The sequence below is a fragment of the Pipistrellus kuhlii genome, unplaced genomic scaffold (genome assembly GCF_014108245.1).
Source record: "Pipistrellus kuhlii isolate mPipKuh1 unplaced genomic scaffold, mPipKuh1.p scaffold_m20_p_34, whole genome shotgun sequence".
NCBI lineage: Eukaryota > Metazoa > Chordata > Mammalia > Chiroptera > Vespertilionidae > Pipistrellus > Pipistrellus kuhlii.
The window spans coordinates 5410034-5430663 of record NW_023425534.1 but is presented as its reverse complement, the minus strand read 5'-3'; the positions used below and the strand labels follow the sequence as shown (position 1 = coordinate 5430663).

The 20630-nt window shown below is 54.1% G+C and overlaps 1 protein-coding gene across 2 annotated transcripts in view; it reads right to left on the bottom strand.

Moving 5' to 3' along the window:
• Positions 1-286: 286 nt before the first annotated feature.
• Positions 287-20630, bottom strand: part of CLCN6 (chloride voltage-gated channel 6) — a 29016-nt gene continuing 8672 nt past the window's right edge. Inside the window, exons 5-23 of one of the 2 annotated variants that reach the window (XM_036461064.2) lie at positions 20171-20237; positions 17308-17414; positions 16706-16832; positions 16020-16087; positions 14967-15025; positions 12604-12736; positions 11970-12083; positions 11278-11444; positions 10715-10838; positions 9398-9524; positions 8954-9107; positions 8666-8825; positions 8471-8577; positions 7190-7376; positions 6043-6200; positions 5726-5882; positions 4013-4120; positions 3768-3893; positions 287-3080 (exon numbers count right to left, since the gene is read on the bottom strand). In XM_036461064.2, the coding sequence (XP_036316957.1) occupies positions 3000-3080; positions 3768-3893; positions 4013-4120; positions 5726-5882; positions 6043-6200; positions 7190-7376; positions 8471-8577; positions 8666-8825; positions 8954-9107; positions 9398-9524; positions 10715-10838; positions 11278-11444; positions 11970-12083; positions 12604-12736; positions 14967-15025; positions 16020-16087; positions 16706-16832; positions 17308-17414; positions 20171-20237 (2331 nt within the window). In that variant the 3' untranslated portion in view covers positions 287-2999. Of the gene's footprint in view, positions 3081-3767; positions 3894-4012; positions 4121-5725; positions 5883-6042; positions 6201-7189; positions 7377-8470; positions 8578-8665; positions 8826-8953; positions 9108-9397; positions 9525-10714; positions 10839-11277; positions 11445-11969; positions 12084-12603; positions 12737-14966; positions 15026-16019; positions 16088-16705; positions 16833-17307; positions 17415-20170; positions 20238-20630 lie in introns of those variants that run through there. The other variant, XR_004992032.2, reaches the window with a different exon arrangement.

The following is a 20630-nucleotide window of genomic DNA, read 5'->3' as shown; positions in this document are numbered from 1 at the left end:
CCGATCCCGCTGGAGGCTCTCCACTACCGCGGTGGGAAGCAGCAGTGTTTACAAGACCCGCATCAGTCATTAGGTCCGAGTGAGAAGAGACTGGAGGAGGGGCGACGTGGCTGTGTCTGCCAGGACCCACAGGACCGCCTGGTCTCCAAGGCAATGAGAGGACCCGTGAGGGGAGAGCCTTGCAAGAAACTGAGACTATGAAGCCACTTCCTGGCTTGCCACTCTCACAGATAGTGAGGGGGGTAAGATAAAAACCCCCTCTAAAGAACGCCACGGAGACTGGCTAAGACCGATGGAGACGTTTTATTACGACGTGGTAAGGTTATGATGAGAACTTCCAAGTTCTAAAAGTTCAAATAAAAATAGGATTTTACAAATTAAAAAAATACAATTTATATACACATGGAATTAGCGAAGGTTACATATAAACAAACAGTGCGAACACAACAAAGGAAGCTGCTGCTGTCCACACGCCAGGGCCCGCAGCTGGCGTGCAATCCCGCACACAAACGTTACTGCCGCCAGCCACTCCGACACCGAGGGCGGGATCGCACCGGACATGCCATGTCCATTCCAGCCCGGAGCCACTCGTTAAACAAGGCCATGAGCAAATCACCTCTGAGTGCAAGTCCTGCAGCCGTGGGGCCTCTACCCCACCTTCCTTGCCGGCAGTCAGGGACCACGAAACACCAGAGACCAAACACAGCCACCGCTAGCCACGCCCGGAGCCTGTGCGGCCGTTTATGGAGGACCAGATCCCAGAGCCCCCGGGGCTGCTGGCACCGGGTGAGGCTGGAAACGCAGGTTTCTGAGACTTCCGAGGAGCAGGCTTACAGGAGTGGGCATGGCTCTCTGGGCACCAGGAGAGGATGGCCGTCACAGGGGACAGGAAGCCCCTTTCCCGAGGGGCCTGGGTCTGGCCCTCCCTGGCAGCCGTCCAGCCGACTCGGGGGTGGGGAGGGGAGGGGCGGAGGGGAGGCATTTGCGTTCTGTTGTATATCTCTGGGCTCCACTGAAGGGAACAAGTGCCCGGTGCCTTAAAAGCAACGCGATGTGCATGAGGGCCGTTTCCTGGGGACCCAGCCCAGGACGAGAGGCCCCGCGGACCCCCTAAGAACTTGGCCTGGCCCCCCTCAGGGAGGGCTGGGAAGAGGGTCAAGTTCCTGTGAGGAGGTCACGCCATTCTCCTGACGTGCGCCTGGCTTCCTCTGTCACGGAAGGAAGATGATTGCGGGCAAGCTCTGAACACTTGGAAGCAAAGTGGCGGCTGCTCACACCACGCTGAGAAGGGCTGGCCTCTTTGGTCCTTGTGATTTCCCCAACAACGCACTGGGGCTTCATCATGTTTCACACACCAAGTGCCTCCAGCGAGCGGACACGCTCAGACCGCAGAGTACTTCTGGTCGAGGGGGGAAGATGGGGCGGAGGCCACCTGCTGGGAAAGGCCCCTCACTGAGCGGGTTGCTCACTGAGCGTGTTGAGCCCAGACCTGGGCGGGCAGAGCAGACGGACACCCACCCCTGGAAAGGGTCTTTCCACCAAAATCACCTAGGGGTGGAGGGCGACAAGTGTGGCCACCGCCAGGCAGCACGCCCTCAGGCAACTCCCAGATCGAAGCACGAGAAAATGAGACGCCAACGGATGCCACCTCGAGGGCCAAGCCCACCTGCCCGGGTTCCTGATGGCCCGGATGCTGCTCATCGTGGAGAGCAGAGGCCAGTGAGAGCAAACGCCGACGCCCAGAGGCCCGGCCGCCCGGAGAAGCTGAGCCACTGACAGAGGGAGGCTGCCTGCCCGGGTTTGATGCCAAAGCCCCGGGCACGTGCTGGCAGGAAGCATCCTGTTTCACTGCTGAGCGCCTCAGCAGGCTGGGCTGGCAGTGGGAAGTGACAGGGGCCTGTGGGGTGCGGACACCTGTGTCCTCGCACACGCATCTGCTTCATCGCCGCACTTGGGCATTTCAAGCCGCCATCTCGTACCTCGTGGCGGTCGCTGGCTCAGACTCCCTCCTTCCCATTTGGAAGTAACCGTACCGTTCTCCAGAGACCAGCGGTTTACCTAGGGGCCTGCTCTTAGTTAAACTGGGGGACCTGCTCTTAGTTAAACTGGGGGGGAGGAGAGGGGGAGCCCGCTCTTAGTTAACTTGGGGGACCTGCTTTTACTTAATTAAGTTGGGGGGGGGGGTGCCTCAGGACCCTTTGGGCTTTACAGGAAGACGCAGGCAAATGTGGGGAGTTTAGGGATTCCGTGGAGGAGAACGGAGCAGGGGCAAATCGGGGTAAAAATGCGTCACCCGGGGACCATGCGTCACTTGGGAAGTGGAGAGAAAGCTGAAATGTTAAAAACCAGGGCAGATGTAAAGCTGGCCCCACTGTCAGATCCACTGCTCAGGGACGATTAGTGGGGTTAATGCTTCGTGCTTCTTGGGGGACGGGGGGTTCTAAGGAGACTGAAGCCACAGGGCAGAGCTGAGCTCACGCCCGGAAGCAGCACACACCCCCTCCGGGAGCCTGCAGACAGGGGGAGCGCGGAGGAAGGCCGCCTGAACGAGGCCATCTTCTCAGTGCCCAGCCCGGAGCCAGTCCTTCACGTCATTTTCCACCTGGCGTTCCCCAGGGCCTGCCGTGTCCACATCCCTCCCTCGCGGCTAAGGCAGAGCGGGGTCCCCCGGGAAAGCAGTGGAGGGGCAGAACACTGCTCGGTGTCACTCCCTCTCGGGTCCCGGCATCGTGGGGCAGGGGCTGAAGCCTGTGCCGCCCTGGATGGCCGGAGCTCGGGGAGCGGGAAGCGGGAAGATGCTCGCTGAGGAAGTCAGACAAACCCAAACTCTGACGGTCAGACCATCCCCAGGATCTAGACCAGCAAGTGTTCGATGACGGCAGGTTTCCGCGCGAGGGGTGACGGGGCTCTGCCGTGCCCTGGGGCAGCCCCCAGCCGTGGGGGACCAGAGCTGCTCCCCGGAGTCCAGGAGGGCGCTGGCCCGTGGGTGAGGCCGGGCCTCAGATGGTCTGGTAGTGCTGCCGCAGCCGGGCCTGCAGGAATTCGTACGTGAGGTTGTGGCGGGTGATGATCCCAACGATCTAAGGCAAGGAGAGAAAGACCAGTCACCTGCCGAGTCCAACACAGGGGGCGAGCCCAGGAGGACAGCGCTGGCCCAGCCTGTCAGGAGGTGGAGGACAGACGGGGTCCTGTACGCAGACATCATGACACTCACTTCAAAGGTCACCTGACCTCTGTGGAACAGGATGCACAGATAACTAGGGCTCCTAACGGGGAGGCCAATGGGCTGTGGTCCGGCAGGTGACCATCTGAATTTGTCATCTGTGCAGCCAGGGCACATGCTCCCTGCTTTCTCAGTCCCCATCTCCTCCCACCCCCAGTATTTGGCTTGAAAGCCTCTCATTTAACGTTACAATGCCCAGAACAGCCGGGGAACTGACACCTCACCCAGCCCCCTAGGTGTTGCCAGTCTTGGGTGAAGAAGAGACTTTCCTAGCCCACAGTGCCTCTGGCGACACCTGCTGGCCGTGCTGGAGACAGCGTATAAGAAACGGAAGGCAAAGGGGGAAAGTGTGTGGTTATCCCAGGCTCCAGGCGCCTACTCCCTCCTCACTCCTGGTGGGGGCTCAGAGGAGGTTTTGGTCTAGGGCCCTCCCTGCTGGGTTCTGTGGTTGGAGGGTCCTCTCCCGAAGGTGGGGAGGGGGCGGGGGCGAGGCTGGGCTACCACGGGCCTGCGGGTGCTCCCTCCTCCCCCTGAACTCACTCACCTCTCCCACTGCGTTCACCACCGGCAGGTGCCGCAGCCCCATGGTCCTGAACAGGTTGAAAACCTGCGAGACGCTGCTGTTAGGGGACACGGTGAAGGGTGACGGGTTCATGTACGGGGTGACATCCTGCAGAGGAAAGACAACTGGAGTTTCCTGCGGCCAGCTCTGCCCTAACCCGGATGGGACGCGAACCAGCACCGACCAGAGCGGTCCTTCCCGGCCTACAGAGGGGACAGCCCTCTCACCACTATCATCCGCGGGTTCAGCAGCGTCAGGTCCAGGTCGTGGATGTCAGGGAACCGTGGGTAATCCTCCGCCATCTCCGCGTAGGAAAGGCGCGGCTGGCTGGCGCTCTGCAAACCCAACCAAGACACTGTCCTTGCAGCGAGCACAGCAACAGGCAGGGTCATGTGGAGAGCCTCTCCCTCGTCCGGTCTGTATCCACCCAGCCACGGTCCCCAGAGTGAGGGGGGCAGGGCAGTGGCCGGAACACGTGCTTTGGAGTGAGACACAGTGATCCAGAGCCAGTTCCCAGCCTGCTCCCAGCTGTGTCCCCCAGCCAAGCCTCCTAACCCCCCAAACTCTCCTTTCCTTCACCGGTAAAATGGACATGGGCAGGGAAGTCTAAAGGAGAAAGTCTAACAGTAGCTGTGGGGGTTGATTTGTGTGCCCCCAAAAGAGATGTCCAAGTCCAACCCCTGGTGCCGGTGAATGTGGCCTTGTTGGAAACCAGGGCTCCGCAGATGTGATCAAGGTCAGACGAGGTCCTACTGGGTTGGGGAGGGCCTTAAACCCCATGACTACCGTCCTTATTCAAAGAGCAGACACAGGAAGAAGACCAGGTGATGATGATGGGGTGTGGGGGGAAGTGACTGGTCTGCAGTCAGGAATGTCAAGGACCACTGGCGCCAACATAGACCAGGAGGGCGAGGAAGGATCTCCCTGGAGCCGCCAGAGAGAGCGTGGCCCCGCCGGCACCTGGACTCTGTGCTCTGGCCTTGAAAGCTATGAAAAGCATACTGGTTTGAAGCCACGTTAGTGGCAACTGGACACAGCGGCACAGCAAACAGACAACAGCTGCTGCTTTCCTCCATGCCGAGTCTCTCTGCTGCTGCCCCTGGGCACCTGGGCCAGGACAAGTGACCACACGTACCGGTCACTGCTGTCCCGTCTTCCTCCCCTAACTGCACCTGACACAGCTTTCTCCGTGCACCACTGCCTCCCAGCGCTGCACCAGCCAGCTCTGGCTGGTTCCTGCCTGCAGGCGAGGCCTCTGTCATCTGGCTTCACGCTTCCACTTCCTTGTCCCCAACTCCCAGCCAGGCGGGTCCTCCCCACAGACCACACGCTCCGGGCCCAGCTCTGCACCGCGGCCCTCCCTGCCCTGTCCTGGCAGCTGCTCTTCTGCAGGCCATTGGGCCACGAGTGACCTGAGGCTGACCCCTAGGACAAGACCCGGACCAGGAGAGCCAGCGTGGAAACCAGGTCTCCAGGCAGCGTTTTCAGGCTCCTTTCTCAGGCTCCACCTGACGGGGTGAGTGTGTGAGTGAGCGGGACCCCTCTGAACAACACCCGCCCCCAGCTTATCTCTACAAAAACCAAGCAAAAGAGGAAAAGAAACTACAGGGGAGCTCACGGGAAGAAAAGGGACTTCTGGAAACATAGGTAAGAAGGTTCACGCACACCAGAAACTAAAATGCGGAGACTGCGGAAAGCCTGCAGGCTGGTAGATGCCTGACACAGGTGCAGAGGCTGCGTGGAGAAGGCGGGGGGGGGGACTCACACCCCCTGCTGGTGACCCCGGGAGGACACCGACTGCAGCACAGGGAAGCGGGGGCAGCAGGCGCCCCCTGAGCAGCTGCTGGCACATGACTCCGTGTCTCCCCTTCTCCCTGAGGCGGAGGTGTGCGTCTACCCTCCTGCCCTCCGGAATGCCGGTGCGGGCAGGAGACACTCACCGACTGGCTTTCAGAATAGCACACTCCTCGGATGAGCAAGGTGACCAGCTGCGACCGCAGGATCAGGCCGTGGAAGGTCAGAGGGCGGAAGCGTTCCTCCATGGTCCAGTCTTCACTTGGGGACTGGTCAGGGTATAGGTTGGGGTAGGGAGTGTATCTGTTATATAAAAACCAGACGCTGCCTAGTATACCCTCAGCAGGATCGCGTTTCACCCACGTCTCGACCCACCCCCCCAAATCCCAAAAAACTCGGGGCTACCTAGCAGCGTCCGAGCAGAGGCTGCTGGGCCTGCGCGGTGGGAGGACTGCGCGCTCACCTTCGCTCGAGCATCTGCTGCAGGAGGTCCTCCTTCTCGGCCGGCTCCTCTGAGGTCACGTGCTCGTCACACATGTTCCGCAGCTCACTCGACGGGTAGGACTTCATGGACTGGCTGCGCCGGCGCTGCTCGCCGGCTCGGGTGAGGATGCTGGATTTCTGTGGATGGGGAGGGGTGACAATGGCACGCAGGCACACCAACACAGCCCTGCCTCAGCGTTAAGGACTGGGGGGCAGTGAGGATAGAAGCACATGCCGACAGGAACTGCCAGAAACGCTGGCAGTGGCCACGGGCCGGTGCACAGGAGCCTCTGGGCACTACAGGGCTTGTTGCAGACCCAGTGGTTTCTGCCGGCCCAACGTCCTTGCTCTTTGAATTGGTAAAGCATCTCAGTTCTCCAGTGGGGAACAAACCCTCTCTCCAGCAAGCCCGGGGGTGGGCACAGGACCAGGTGAGGCAACGGGCCTCTCCCTCTGCTTGGATTTCAATCCGAGAGCATCCCAAGGACAGTGAACAGCAGCTCCGAGGCCCGGTCTCTCAGAGGGTCCCCTCACCGCCTGCATGCCCGAGCACACCGCTCTGGCTCCTTCACTTCCTGTCGGTCCTGCAGTTTCCAATGGATTTCTTTTCCTCTCGTAAGCAGGGCAAAGTCCACTTCTGTGGTTGGCAACTCTAGAACCCTCGCTGATCCAACGTGCGGGAATCCCGAAGACTGCCGGTTAAAAACAAATCTGTCCCACCCAGCTGGGGTGGCTCAGCGTTTGAGCACTGACCTATAAACCAGGAGGTCACAGTTCGATTCCTGGGTTGCAGGCTCCCATCCCCAGTGTGGGGCATGCAGGAGACAGCTGATCAATGATTCTCTCTCATCACTGATGTTTCTATTTCTCTCTCCCTTCTTCTCTGAAATCAATAAAAATACACTTAAAAACAGAACAAACTTATCCCCGTGCTTACTAGGAGAATGGACATGCCCTGATGATCACACGGAGTCCACACTTGCTGTCACATCTACACTCACTGTTGCACCTAAAGGGCTACTGATTCTCCTTAGAGCCACCCCCCCTGTGGGGCGTGACGAGCACCAGTCAGTGTGAGCGCCACGGAACCACCTGTCACCCGCCCCTCCCCTCGGCTGTGTTCTCACCTTGAACTTGATGTTGTTACTGATGAGCTGGTTGCCCTTCATGAACTCCTTCTCGTTGCCCCGGTTCTCAGTGACCACGGGGAAGGCATGGTGGACAGTGGTGCGCAGGATGCTGACCAGCGACTGGATGCGGGTGTGCGGGTAGACGTAGGTCAGGTTGGGCTCCATGATGTCACTGGCTCTCAGTCTGGGGAGGAGGGAAGCCATCAGCCTCAGGCTGGAGCCCATGGCACCCGGGAGCAGATGCGATGGGCTGCCCTGGCTCTCCTGGCGCCTCCTGAGCTACCTTGTCCGCACATGCCCTTCCCCAGGCTGGAAACGCCCTTCCCCGCTTTGACCAATGGGTGGGCCTGGACTCGTCCCTCGGCTCAACACGAGAAGCCCCCTTACCACAAACCCCGCCCCTCCTCAGCACTCCATGGCACATTCCCCATATCACACTGAATTGGTAATTACACTATTAAAATTAAAAAAAAACATTTGGTGCCCCTTAGACCAGGATGGCAGCTGCAGCCACAGGTCAAGTCCCTGCCTGCCTTGTCTAGATACCGTCTATGCCTGCCCCTGCATCGCCAGAGCAGAGCTGGTGACTGCAGAGCCCACTCGCCTGCAGAGCTGACAACATTGACTATCAGGCCCTTTACAGAGCTTGATGACCCTACGTTCGACCACAGGGGACTTGTGTGGTACCCAGAAGTAGGAGGCCCACACCATTTGTGGGCTGCTGGGTAATTTGGTGATTATAACATGCGACTTCGTTAGGCACACGTGAGGCAGGCTAGGAGAACCTTAGTTTAATCCTCACCTGAAAATGTTTTTTCCATTGATTTTTAGAGTGAAAAAGAAGGAGGAGGAGAAGGGGAGATAGAAACACTGATGTGAGGGAGACACATCGACTGTTGCCTCCTACACATGTCCTGAATGGGGTGGGGACGACCAGGAATTGAACCCATAACCCTTTGGTCCTCAGGCACTCTAACCACTGAGGAAACCAGCCAGGGCTAGCAAGCCCTTCATTTGGACATTCAAGTCTAACACAGACTTTATGCACAGCCCTCACTTCCTTCTGAACCAGAACACAGGACCCACACAAAGCCATGCATCAGTCCTGCCCTCCCTGCCCTGGCCCCGCTCCCAGCCACACAGAACTGCTCACTGTTCCCACACATACTTGCTCTTCCAATGACCCCGTTTCACTTCATTCTAACCCAAGATTCTAAGTGACCATTTCCCACCCTCATTCCTTGGGCCCTCGGATGTGAAGAGACCGCCTGGCCTCACCTGTCCATCTCCACCTCTGTCTCCCACTCCAGAAGCGGCACTCCTCGCAGGTTCACGTGGATGTCGTAAATGCCCTTATTGAAAAGGTCCCCTGTCCACTTGGCCACCTGAAACACAGAGTGAAGACCTGAAAAGAGGCTGCTGTGGGGTGAGCTTGGCGCTGACCCCGAAAGTGGCCTAGAAGGCAGTGCTCACCATCAGAGTGATCATGATGGGAAGCCCGTAAGTGATCTCGTTGGTAGATTCGATCAGGATGACCGTGAGGCTGATGGTCATACGGACAACCCCGCCCAGGAAAGCCGCGGCACCAATCAGGGCAAAGGTCCCCGAATAGACATGGCCCAGTCCAATGTAGCTGGTGAAGAGAGACAACAAGAATGTGGCTTGGCATCGTGCGGGGTGGAAGGGCAGGGCTACGGTTCGAGCACTTGCACATGTATGTACACACGTGCACACTCATGCACACACGTACACACACTGTACCTTTTGAGGACATTGGCAACTAAACGTCCAAAAGCAGCTCCACACAGCAGAGAAGGTACAAAGAGGCCGCTCGGAACAGAAATGCCGTAAGTCCAACACGCAAGCAAGAAATAGAGGGTGAAGAACAGAGCCAGAGTGATGGGGCTGAAGGTACCTGCAAGGCAAGGACAGACCTGAGTCCCGCTGCAGGTGCCAGATGCCCACCAGGCCACCCTGGCTCCCACAGGTCCTCTGCACACCACCCAGGTCACCTCCGACACTGGCGGCAGAAAGGCTAATCTTGTCTGGGTTGGAATTACAAAGGAAAGTCCTGTTTTTCGCTCAGAATGAAAGGGAAGCCTGGCTCTAGCTGAGGGCCAGCAGAGGAGCACAGGAATAATCACTATTTGTTCTCTGTGGGAAAAACCCATCCACACAGGGATGGGTTGGTGCCTTGGAGCTCACCATCCTGGTGGAAGAGCTGGAGGATGGCAGACTCCTGGGGATTGAAGAAGAGGGTGGCCATGTCATTGTAGGTCTCATTGGGACAGAAAAAGGTCTTGATACTTGAATTCACATCTTCTGATGTGGCCTAAGAAACGGAAATCAGTACAAGGTCAGCACTTGACCAGGGCACTTGAATCTTCAAGTGGGAGGTCCCCACCTAGGCCAAAAAAGTCTGGCATCCATGCTTTTCCTGTACATTAAACAGGTAGCAAAAACAGATCTGTACCCAAGAGCGGCCAACTTGCATCCTGAGAATGGATTCCTTGCATTCTGAGAATGAATGAATGAATGAAGATGTGGGCCTGCGCTCTTCCATTCATAATGAAACTGTAACTATAATGATGATTCACCAGGGACTTCACCCTGTCTCTTCTCCCGGTGCTGATTTTGTGTGTAACACTCCTGGAAGCCTGGCTGGGAACCACAGGGACTGGGGGAAGATGAGGCAGGTGACAGCCTCGTGGTTGGGAGCTGACAGCTTTTCAGGAGCTTCCAGGGTACGGCCTGATCTAAAGCTCCGACTTTGGTTCCAAATGGGGAAAGCCTCCGTCCTGAGTTTGCTGCAGAAGCAGAACCACTTGCACGTGAGGACTGGTGCAGACTCCGTGCTCCTAGCTGCCTCCCCAGCCTCCACCTGGCTGCACAAAACCCCGCCTAGGAAGAGATTACTTCTCCACATTTCAGACCTCCCGTTCTCTCCACATTCTCTCTTGTAGGAAGATGCAATTCCGGTACTGCCTCCCTCATTAGGGGTAAGGGAATCTGGATTATGAAAGTTCTTGTTTTCTATTTGATGGTGTCCGATAGTGTAGGGGGTATACTTCACACCTATTGCTGTGCATACAAGTAAGTGTTGTTACAGAGCTCAGTAAGGAATAGACTTCTCCTGGACTCCATTCTATGGCTAACACTGCAGAGATGCCCTCATGTGAACACTATAACAGTACTAGGTGGCCTGGGTGCTGTATAAGTCTAGCAGGTGAACTGGGCTGGACAACACGGTTAGATGCAGGCTGCCGTAGGAAATAGGAGAGTGCCCCCTAGTGGTGGAACATGGCAGGAAGAGCTGGCAAAGGAGAAACGTGCTTAGAACAGCAACCGAGCTGAGAAGACACACATGCAGTGGTTCCCAAACTACTCCAGGAGGAACACCAGTCCTGAAGGCTCTCTGGAAAGTCCTGCAGTCAATGCACTGAGAAGCTCCAGAGCACCCGTTGGAAATCAGTTTCCATGAAAAGCAGAGCGCAGGTTCCATACTCAGAGGAACGGGGTTACCTGGAACAGGAGCGAGTCATTCCCGATTTGACCTGAAGACATCGGTCGGCATTCTCCTAACACCATGGAGGCCACAAACACCACCACAGTGGTTACCAGAGACACCAGGAGGCTCTCTAAGACTCTAGGAAACAAAGGACAGCTGTTACAGGTAATAAGACACAAATGCACAACCCCGCCGACCCCTAGCCCCTTTCTCCCCAAAGAGCATGTGCAGGAGCCTCCGCCAGTCAGCATGTGCTGTGTCCAGCAATTCCTACGGGAAAAGTGGGCGGCAGGGACATGGCTGCTGCGTCCACATCATCTCTCTCCAGGGAAGAAAATGCCTTTCACACTGACCTTTCTGACTGTCACACGTCCTAGAGGAAGTTGGCAGGGGGGGGGGGGGCAACCAGCAGCTCTCATATGAATGAAGCTCAGACTCAGCCTTTAGGCCTGACAAATACAGTGGACACGACCCCCTCTACCGTCTCAGGTGTGAAACCAGAGCTGGTGTGGGGAGACGGCCCATCCACCGGGAGCTCGGGGAGCCCCGCAGGCTGGGGAGGCGGCTGCGCAGGTACCTGACGAGCTTGGGTTTCGGGTGCACGTTTCGCATTCGGTACTTTGCGAGCCTCTTGTTCAGACAGTTGAATGTGGCTCCCAGGAGGCCCCCAAAGACCCCCATCACGATGAAGACACCCAAGTCCACAGCTGTCCAGAGGTGACATTTTTTATCAGAGTCAGAGCACTGAGAGAAAGGGAGAGAAAACCAGGCGCCCATGAGGATGGGAAGGGACGGAAGCGGAGACAGACACAGGAGGGGAGGCCATCTTCTCTCTTCCCGGCAGGGGCACCCACAGGAGGCTGGAGGGGCCGAGAGCCCGCCAGGAGCTGCCCCTGCCCTGCTGGTTGCTTCTATCTGGTACATTACTTAGATCAACTGTCACTGAGCAAGCCAGAAATTCTGGGGGGCTCTCGCTGGTTTGGCTCAGTGGATAGAGCATCAGCCTGTGGACTGAAGGGTCTCATGTTCGATTCCAGTCAAGGGCACATGCCCTGGTTGCAGGCTCAATTCCCTATAGAGGGCATACAGGAGGCAGACAGTCAATGATTTTCTTTATCACTGATCTCTCCCTCTCCCTTCCTCTCTGAAATCAATAAAAATATATATAAAAATTTTTAATTGCATCTTATTAAAAATAATTTTTGAGAGAGATGCATCTTATTAAAAATAAAAGAAGAAGAAATTCTGGAGGAAAAGGACAAAGCATACCTTGAACTCGCCGAAGTTCAGCAATCCAGGGAGCTGGAAGGAGCCCCAACTCCCAAACTGAATCCCAGAACGGAAGAAGTTGAGGGTGAAGGTGGCCGACATGGAGCAGAAGAGCTGGGGACGGGTGACACAGACAGGACATTCAATAGTGCCAAGTCCTGCTTCCTCCCTGCCCTCCTCCTAAACCTGCCAACCCCGCCCGGCACAGGCGTCCCGTAACCACTGCGAGGAAGGCACCATGTGGACAACTGTACACAGGCCACAGAAGCTCTCAGGTCAGCAGCCTGCCGTAAGAACTGTTTACTGAGAGCCAGGCTCACACTGAATCCTGTGCCCAAAGGAAGAGTGAACACGGGAGGAAGAACGCGCTGCTCCGAGGTAGGAGTCGGGGTTCAAGTCTGGGCTCTGCCGCCGCTGCCTGATGACCAGTTCCACGTTTGCACGCCAGGTGGCTCATCATCAAGAGGCGACACTGGCCTCTGATGGGGGGGATGGGAGCGTGTGCACATGAAAAGCACGGGAAAGGCCCTCGTTGGCAGGGAGGGTGTCCAACGCCAAGGCCTGGGCGCGTCAGAACGACAGTTGAAATGGGGGTTATGCTTAGAAGAGGGTTTTCCTTCAAAGGCCTCCTCACCACTTTCCACGTGAGCCCCTGGTTCCAGAAGGACGAGCCCTCCTCCAGACTGAACAGGGTCCCCCCAATGGGAGCCCCGAAGGCTGCAGCGACGCCAGCAGCTGCCCCAGCTGATACAAAGTCCCGCTTGTCTCTGGGGAGAGAAGAGGCAGACGGCTTTATTGGACAGGCCACAAAACGCAGTTTTTCCGGCCCTCTTTTCCCATGTTTGTTTGTTTTTTAAAAATTGATTCAGAGAGAGAGAGAAAGAGAGAGAAAGAGAGAGAGAGAGAGAGAGAGAGAGAGGGAGAGAGAAACGTTGATGTGAGAGTGAAACATCAATCAGCTACCTCCTGCACACCCCAAGTGGGGATTGAGCCTGCAACCTGGGCATGTGCACTGACGGGGACTCAAACTAGCAACTTCTTGGTGCATGAATGACGCCCAACTGAGCCACACTGGCCAGGGCCTTATCCGCCAACATTTTATCTCAGGAGCCATGAAGTCAGGGTCTGAGGCAGACCAACTGGGCAACAAATAGAGTCACCTGAGAGCCAGGCCCACTCCGCAGCCCGAGCTCCTCACGGGGAGGGGCCTCCTCACACCCGGCTCCTCCGAAGATGGAATGTGAGCCCCAGCTCAGTCCCCGCTGAGCTACACCCTCCCCAGATCTTCCTTCCATGGTCACAGTGGCATGAAAACGCCGAAGCGCTGGTGACGTGCAGAGGAGCAGGTAACAAGGACACACAGGAATACCAAGGTGGGAGGTAGACCACAGCTCTGACCGGGCCTGATTCCAAGGGCCTTGTGGGCGGGGCAGTTTCACACACACAAATGCCACAAGGCGGTGACCCAGGACACGGCTTTGGAGTATGAAAGATGCTCTAGAGAGGACGCCTGTGGACTGTCTCGGCTGTGTTTTTTATCTCCACTGCCTGAGATACTTCTAGGCCTTAGGTCATGACAAAGTGGAAGCCAAGAGACCAGCCGGGCCCGGGTTGCTTATTTTTAGGACAGTAGCTCAGCCCACCTTCTTTCTGACACCGGGTTTTGCATGCAGCCTGCCCAGCAGGGGAGGTAATAAGCTGGCTAGAGCAAGTATGGGGTCTCAGAGGCAGTAAATGAACAGTTTATTTTTCTCACGAGAATCCAATTCTGCCCTGGCCAGTGTGGCTCAATGGTTGGGTGTAGTCCACGCACCAAAAGGTTGCCTGTTGCATGTCAGGGCACATGCCCAGGTTGTGGTCAGGAAGCAGCCAATGATGTTTGTCTCTCCTTCTCCCTTCCCCCCTCTCTAAAAATCAATTTTAAAAAACCTTTAAGAAAAGAATAAAAAAAGAAACTCCAATTTCTATTATCAATAAGACAAGTAATAGTAAGTGTTGGAGAGGTTGTGGAGAAAAAGGAATCCTCATCACTGCTGGAGGGAATGTAAACTGGTACAGCCTCTGTGGAAAACAGTATGGAGGTTCCTCAAAACATTAAGAGTTACTATATTATACAGCAATCCTTCTTCTCAGCATTTTTAAACCAAAAAACTTGAAAACATTTATTGGCAAAGATTTATGCACCCCTATGTTCACTGCAGCATTATTCAGTGGCTGAAGACATGAAAACAACCAAATATCCTTCAATAGACAATTGGATAAAGAAGATGTGGTATTCTATGTAATAAAAGGGTAATATGCGAATTGAAATATGCAAATTGACCCTAAGGGTGGAATGACCAGTCACTATGACAAATACTGACCACTAGGGGGCAGATGCTCAAAGCAGGAGCTGCCCCCTGGTGGTCAGTGTGCTCCCACAGTGGGAGCTCTGCTCAGCCACAAGCTGGGCTGATGGCTGCAAGCACATCCCCCGAGGGCTGCAGGGCTGCGGGCCTAAGCAGGCAGATGGATATTCCCTGAAGAGTCCTGGACTGTGAGAGGGCACGGGTCGGGCTGAGGGACCACCTCGAGTGCATACATTTTCGTGCACCTGGCTTTTAGTATATACATAATAGAGTACTACTCAGCCATAAGAAATGAAATATTGCCATTTATGACATGGATGGACTTTCAGATTATGCCAAGCAAAATAAGTCAATCAGAAAAAGCTAAGAACTGTATGATTTCACCCACCCGTAGAATATAAAACTGAAACTCAGACACAGACAATATGGTGGTTACCAGACCGAAGGGGGTGGGAGGTAGTAAAGGGAAAGGGAGCCAAATGTTTGGTGACGGAAGGTGATTTCACTTAGGGGGATGGTAAAACAGTGCAATATACAGATCATGTAGCGTAGAAATCTACACTTGAAACCTATATAATCTTATTAACCAATGTCACCCCAATAGATTTAACTTAAAGAAAAGAAAATCCAATTCCTAACCTTTCCATACCTGTCACTTCGGAAATAGGGGAAGTTAATCTGGATCTTCCGGAAGGAGATGCTCTGAAACTGAAACGAGAGAAAACAAGGTCAGAGGGGGGCCCACCTGCAGGAACCCTGAGGGGGTCCCCGCCTTGACCCTCCCCACGGCTGGCAGATGTGCTGCCACAAGGGAGAGTCCAGAGCAGCCTGGGAAAAGGACTGTCTCTGGGAAGAACTTCCTTTCCTGCCCCTAAATTGCTATGCTCTTCAGAAACTATTTTGTACACGATCAGTCAGAGAGAAAACGGGAAGGAAACAGCTGAGCGAAGGGCGGGTGGAAGTGAAAGCTGCTGCGGAGGTAAAGAGAGCCCTGCTCGGGGTGGCGGTAAGGAAGGGCACAAGCGCCACCTTCAACTTGTCCACCAAAGGCTCACGCGGGGAGCCCGGGGGCTGGCTGAGGGTGAGGCAGCAGAGAGAGAGCAGAAGATGGGCTGTGGGAGAGCCTCCTCTCCTTGGCTTTGACCGCTCACTGGCATCATCCCCTCCTCTCAGGACGAGAGAGGAACATGCCCACAAGTGACGGATCACAAGGAACCGAGGTGCCTCCAACCTGCAGCCTGATTCCAGAACAGCCCGTAAGGATGGAGCTTTGGGGTCCTGGGCTAGCTCCTCACCCCAAGTGCTATTAGTCCTGTGCTGCCTCAGGGCACTCGGCACAGCCCTGTGCCCGGAACCACCTCAGACATGCTTCTAGCATCTTGGGATAGGGCAGCGCCGAGCTGACCCACTGAGCACCTTACAGGAGGCGCAGGCAATGGCTGTGGGAGCACTAGGTGACTTGCATTTGAACAGACGTTCTCTATGTCTCATTTCTGTTCCTAGGACTAGTTAAAACTCCGGGGTACCAGTTACCCCCTCTCCCAGGAGACAGGCCACATAGTTTTTACATCAACCCAAACTGACACCAAACTCCAAAGTCGTGTTAGGGTGCTGCCGATGGATTTTCTTCCAGACTGCCTCCCAGAAGCCCCTGCCCGGAGACCACTGTAAGGGACTCACCTTCCCAGCCCATCACCCTTACCTGAGGGAGGCCCGCGCCCACCACGGCTCCGCTGTGGATCATGGGGCCTTCCTTCCCCACGAAGAGCCCTGGGAGAGGTGGAGAAAGGAGACCGTCAGTCAGCACAGACCCACACTAGCTCGGAGGCCTCTGCTGTGTAAATCTTCTCTCGAGAAAACAGAGATGCTCCTGTGACTATCTAACAGGGAGAGTCAAGTTCCCATCGAATAAGAGGAAATACTCTTTAATCTCTCAACTGGGCATCAGCAAACTACAGCTGTGGGCCCAACGGCTGGCTGTTTTTTACAGCTGGTGAGCTAAGAATAATTTTTCCATTCTCACATGGGTATGTTTTAAATGACTATGTAAGTTTAAGCACCTAAATAATATTTTCAATGTTGCCTCTTTGGCCCACAAAGCCTAAAACATTGACTATCTAGCTGGTTACACAAAAAGCTCACTGACCCTGCTAAAAGCCAACTCCATAAAACAAGTGGATGGTGGGTCTACTGCAAAACCTAATGAGTTACTCAGAGATCGCTGAATGGTAACTAGCAGGTCTGCACTTAAATAACTCAGCCCTCGTCAGAAAGTACAGAGATCTGCTAAGGGCAAGCCCTCACGTCCAAATCTACTTCATTTACATGCAAAATGCTTTTTGTCCTCTTCACCCTTTGAAGGAAAGTAGTCAGAAAGACCCCCCTTACCTCCGGCCACGCTGAACAGCACCCCGAAGACTTTGCAGACCAAGGTCCGGAGACGGACGATTCCGGGCACCCTCACCCCATTCAGGTAGCATTTGATCTCGGGGATCCCGGAACCTGCTGCCACAGGCTGGAAGAGGAGGCACAGCCACACACTCAAACCCATCGCCTCCCCGGAGGGACAACCTGCTGGCCTGGGTTTCTGACTCGGCAGGTCTGAGGGGGATGGGAGGACATGCATTTCTAAAAAGTGACTCAGCATCACCTGTGGAGCCCTTCAACTTTTCATGCAGGCACCCCCTCCGGAGATCCTGATCTCACTCACGTGAGCTGGGGCCCGGGTGCCAATCATTCTTAAAGTTCTCCAGGGGATCCTATCCTAATGTGCTCCCCAAGGTGGAGAACCACCCTCCTCCTCTAGATGTTTGCTCTCTAATCTCACCGCAGGCTAAAACGTGACTTTCAGAAACATTTCTAAGTGAACAAGAGACCACTGTCTGCAGTAATCTATATTCCAAGTCTAATTCAGTTCTCTGGCCTCCCAGCCATGGCAATGGAGATAAGGAGTGTAGGACCCAAAGTCTTGACAACAAAAAGGCTCTTACCTCAATCAGGACGAGAAGACTCCCTAAGAAGACAAAGGTCAAGTTGAAACCCAGGAGCTCAAGGAGGGACAAGGCGAGGCACCCTTTGTGGCTGCATTCCTCCACCGCTAGAGAGTGAGTTAAGGAGCCGTGTTCCCCAGCGAAGCCAAGGCCTTTCCTGCACACACTGACTGGCAGCTCCTCCTCTGCTGAAAGGCTTACTGCGCCTCCTCCTGTTCTCCACGCCTCCGTGTGTGAACAAGGAACTGCCTGAGATGTCGCCTACACCAGGCACCATTTCTCCTTATGAAATGCTTCCAACATTATGAAAAGGAACCATCACCCATCCCTTCCCAGCCTGACCTTTAATAAGGATCAGGGTGGCTGAAACCGGTTTGGATGGAGCGTTAACCTGTGGACTGAGGGGTCACAGGTTTGATTCTGGTCAAGGGCATGTACCTTGGTTGCAGGCATATCCCTGGTAGGGGATGTGCAGGAGACAGCTGATTGATGTTTCTCTCTCATGGATGTTTCTCTCTTTCTCCCTTTTCTCTTTAAAAAATCAATAAAATATATTTTAAAAAATAATAATGAGGATCAGGGTGATAGCATATTTGCTCCAGGTCCTTTTAAAAATCAAAACAGCCCTAACTGGTTTGGCTCAGTGGATAGAGTGTTAGCCTGCAGACTCAAGGGTATCAGGTTCAATTCCAGTCAAGGGCATGTACCTTGGTTGCAGGCACATCCCCAGTAAGGGGTGTGCAGGAGGCAGCTGATTGATGTTTCTTTCTCATAGATGTTTCTACCTCTCTATCCTTCTCCCTTCCTCTTTGTAAAAAATCAATATTTTTTTTTTTAAATCAAAACAGTGAGAGAGCAGATGTTTGTGGATGACTTGGTGCTCTCCCATAATACTGGTGGTATTGAATAAACGCTCATGTTATGATTCAACCCTGTCTCTGCCTAATTGGCTCAAGTAGTGACAGGCAGCCCGGACCCACCGATTGTCCAGTTGCATATTCTGGCAACCAGGAAGGGACGTAAGCGAGAGACTCCTCTGGAGTGAGTACGCTTGCTGCCTGGACTGCGGGTTCCTGGGGCTGAGGCCCGGACTCATTTGCAGCGCTGCCAGGGCTGTTCATTTTGAGTTTCAGGCTCAGTAATCCCCGTCGTCTCACCTGAGACCTAAGTTGAACCAAGCGTTTTGGGAGACGGAATCAAGCATGTTTTCCAAGAAGCAGTGGCTTCCTCTGGTCTGGGCTTGCACTGCGTAAGGCAGCACCGTGTATGGCACAGGAGGCATTTTACTGCTTCTCCCCTGGGTCAGCCTGATCAGCTCCTGATGGCAACGGACCTCCAGCGGTCTCCGAGCCCTCCGTTTGATCCACTCTGGGATGAGACATTGCTCTGCCTTGGCCAGGTTTAAACGCAGGGCATTCCGAGGTTTCTGTGGCTGGACAGACAAGGAGCACAGTGTATCTGTGGGCTGGGCACACCTGTAAACATTGTACATAGTGTGTCTCTGCTGTTGTTTTGTGTCTTTGTTTGGTTTAATTTGTTTAAAGATGAGACATGTCCTATTTTGCTAGGGACTCCAGCTGCCTGTGGCAGGCTGACCTGTGCAGGGGCTGCAGGAACTTTCTAGCAGCTGCCAAGAATTCTTAGCCTTGGGGACACTTCCTGCTCTCCCTCTCAAGGCATCAGCCACTGGGAACTCCTAAAGTTCTTATCTGTAATGTAACTGGGTTACTGATGTTCTTTGCTTGCTTTCTTCTCTGGGGGACTTAGTTTGCTCTTCACTGTTTTATGAACATAAGGAATCCTCTGTCTCTGCTGTTTGGGCTTTGTGCCACTCAGAGCCCATTTGCTATGCTGGGTTAGTGTGAGAGAAGATTCTAAGGCCCATGTCCCAGTCCACCCTTTTCAGAGTATTCATTTATTCACTGCAGGGGTTTTTGTTTGCTTGTTTCTGTGGTGTTTTTTTTTTAAAAGCTATCTTCTTATATGCAAGATTTCATGTTGTTACAGTCTACTCAGAAATAAAGATATGGAAAATAAGACCTTCTGAACTCTCTTGATGGGAGAGACACACTGATTGGTTGCCTCCTGCCTGAGCCCCTACCAGGGCCAGAGATGGAACCTGAAACACAGGCAACGTGCCCTTGATTGGGAATGGAACCCGAGACCCTTCAGTGCTAGGGCCAACATTCTAACCACTGAGCACACCAGCCAGAGCCGATTCCCTACTCTTTACATCATACAGTCTCTTAACGTTTCACTTTGCCTATGTACCTCTTTAAACCATCTAGAATTAATTTCTAGTACAAAGTAGGAATCTGATTATGTGTTTTTCCAGATGGTTAACCAATGTTCCAGCATCTTTTAGTAAATGACCCATTTTTATCCTCACTGATTATCACCAGGGCTCCGCCATTCAGGGCACTTCTATGCCCCTACAGGCCAGTTTCTGCTTCTTCACTATTTCCCGCTGTCTAACTGGGTGTTTCTGGACCAATGTGACACTGTTCCAAAGACTGTATCTTAAATTAAATAAGTCCCCTGCTTATTCAAAACTACCTCAACTACTTTTGGCTCTTGATTCTTCCAAACAAACTTAGGAAGAGAATGTTCAAGTTCTATTGCATTTTCACTGGAACTACACTGAATTTACTAGTATCGATTGACTGGGGAAAGCAGGCATCTTGCTGGTTTGTGTCTTACCAACCATGAAAGTATCTCTTGACTTATTCCTGTGTTTCTTTTGTGTCCTTCAATGATAAACACCAGAAAGCTGAATGGCTAATAATAGCACTCCGCAGATCATGTGTACTGTTAAACTCATTTCTAGATAAAAAAGCAAAATCAGCAACCGTGGAAAGGATACAGGTCTGCACCACTCCGAACTTGAGCTGCGTGAAGAGGCGCACAAAGAAGTCCACAAACAGACCCACCTGGGAAGAGCAAAGAGCTGTCAGCCACACAGCTTCCTGGCGGTGTTATAGGCACTGCCCTCAGAAGCAGACCTCCCCCACTGTATTCACGCTACTGGGCATGCACACCAGCTGGGCACGCACACCTGCGTTATCAACCAGCAGTGGGTGAAAGGGCTTTCGCTAGTCACTCTGGCTCTCCAGAAGGCCCTGCTCCAGCCTTGCCCACTGCCCACTAGAGAACTAAAGAATGGAGATAGCTATAATGAGAGGAGCAAAGTAGAATGAGAGAAGGTTATGCAGAAAAAGATGTGAGGCCAAGGAAGACCCCTGGGTCACAGTGATGCTTAGCTAGATGAGCACAGAGCTTAGATGACTTTGAAAAACAGCAAACTTTTAAGGTGATTTTAGAGA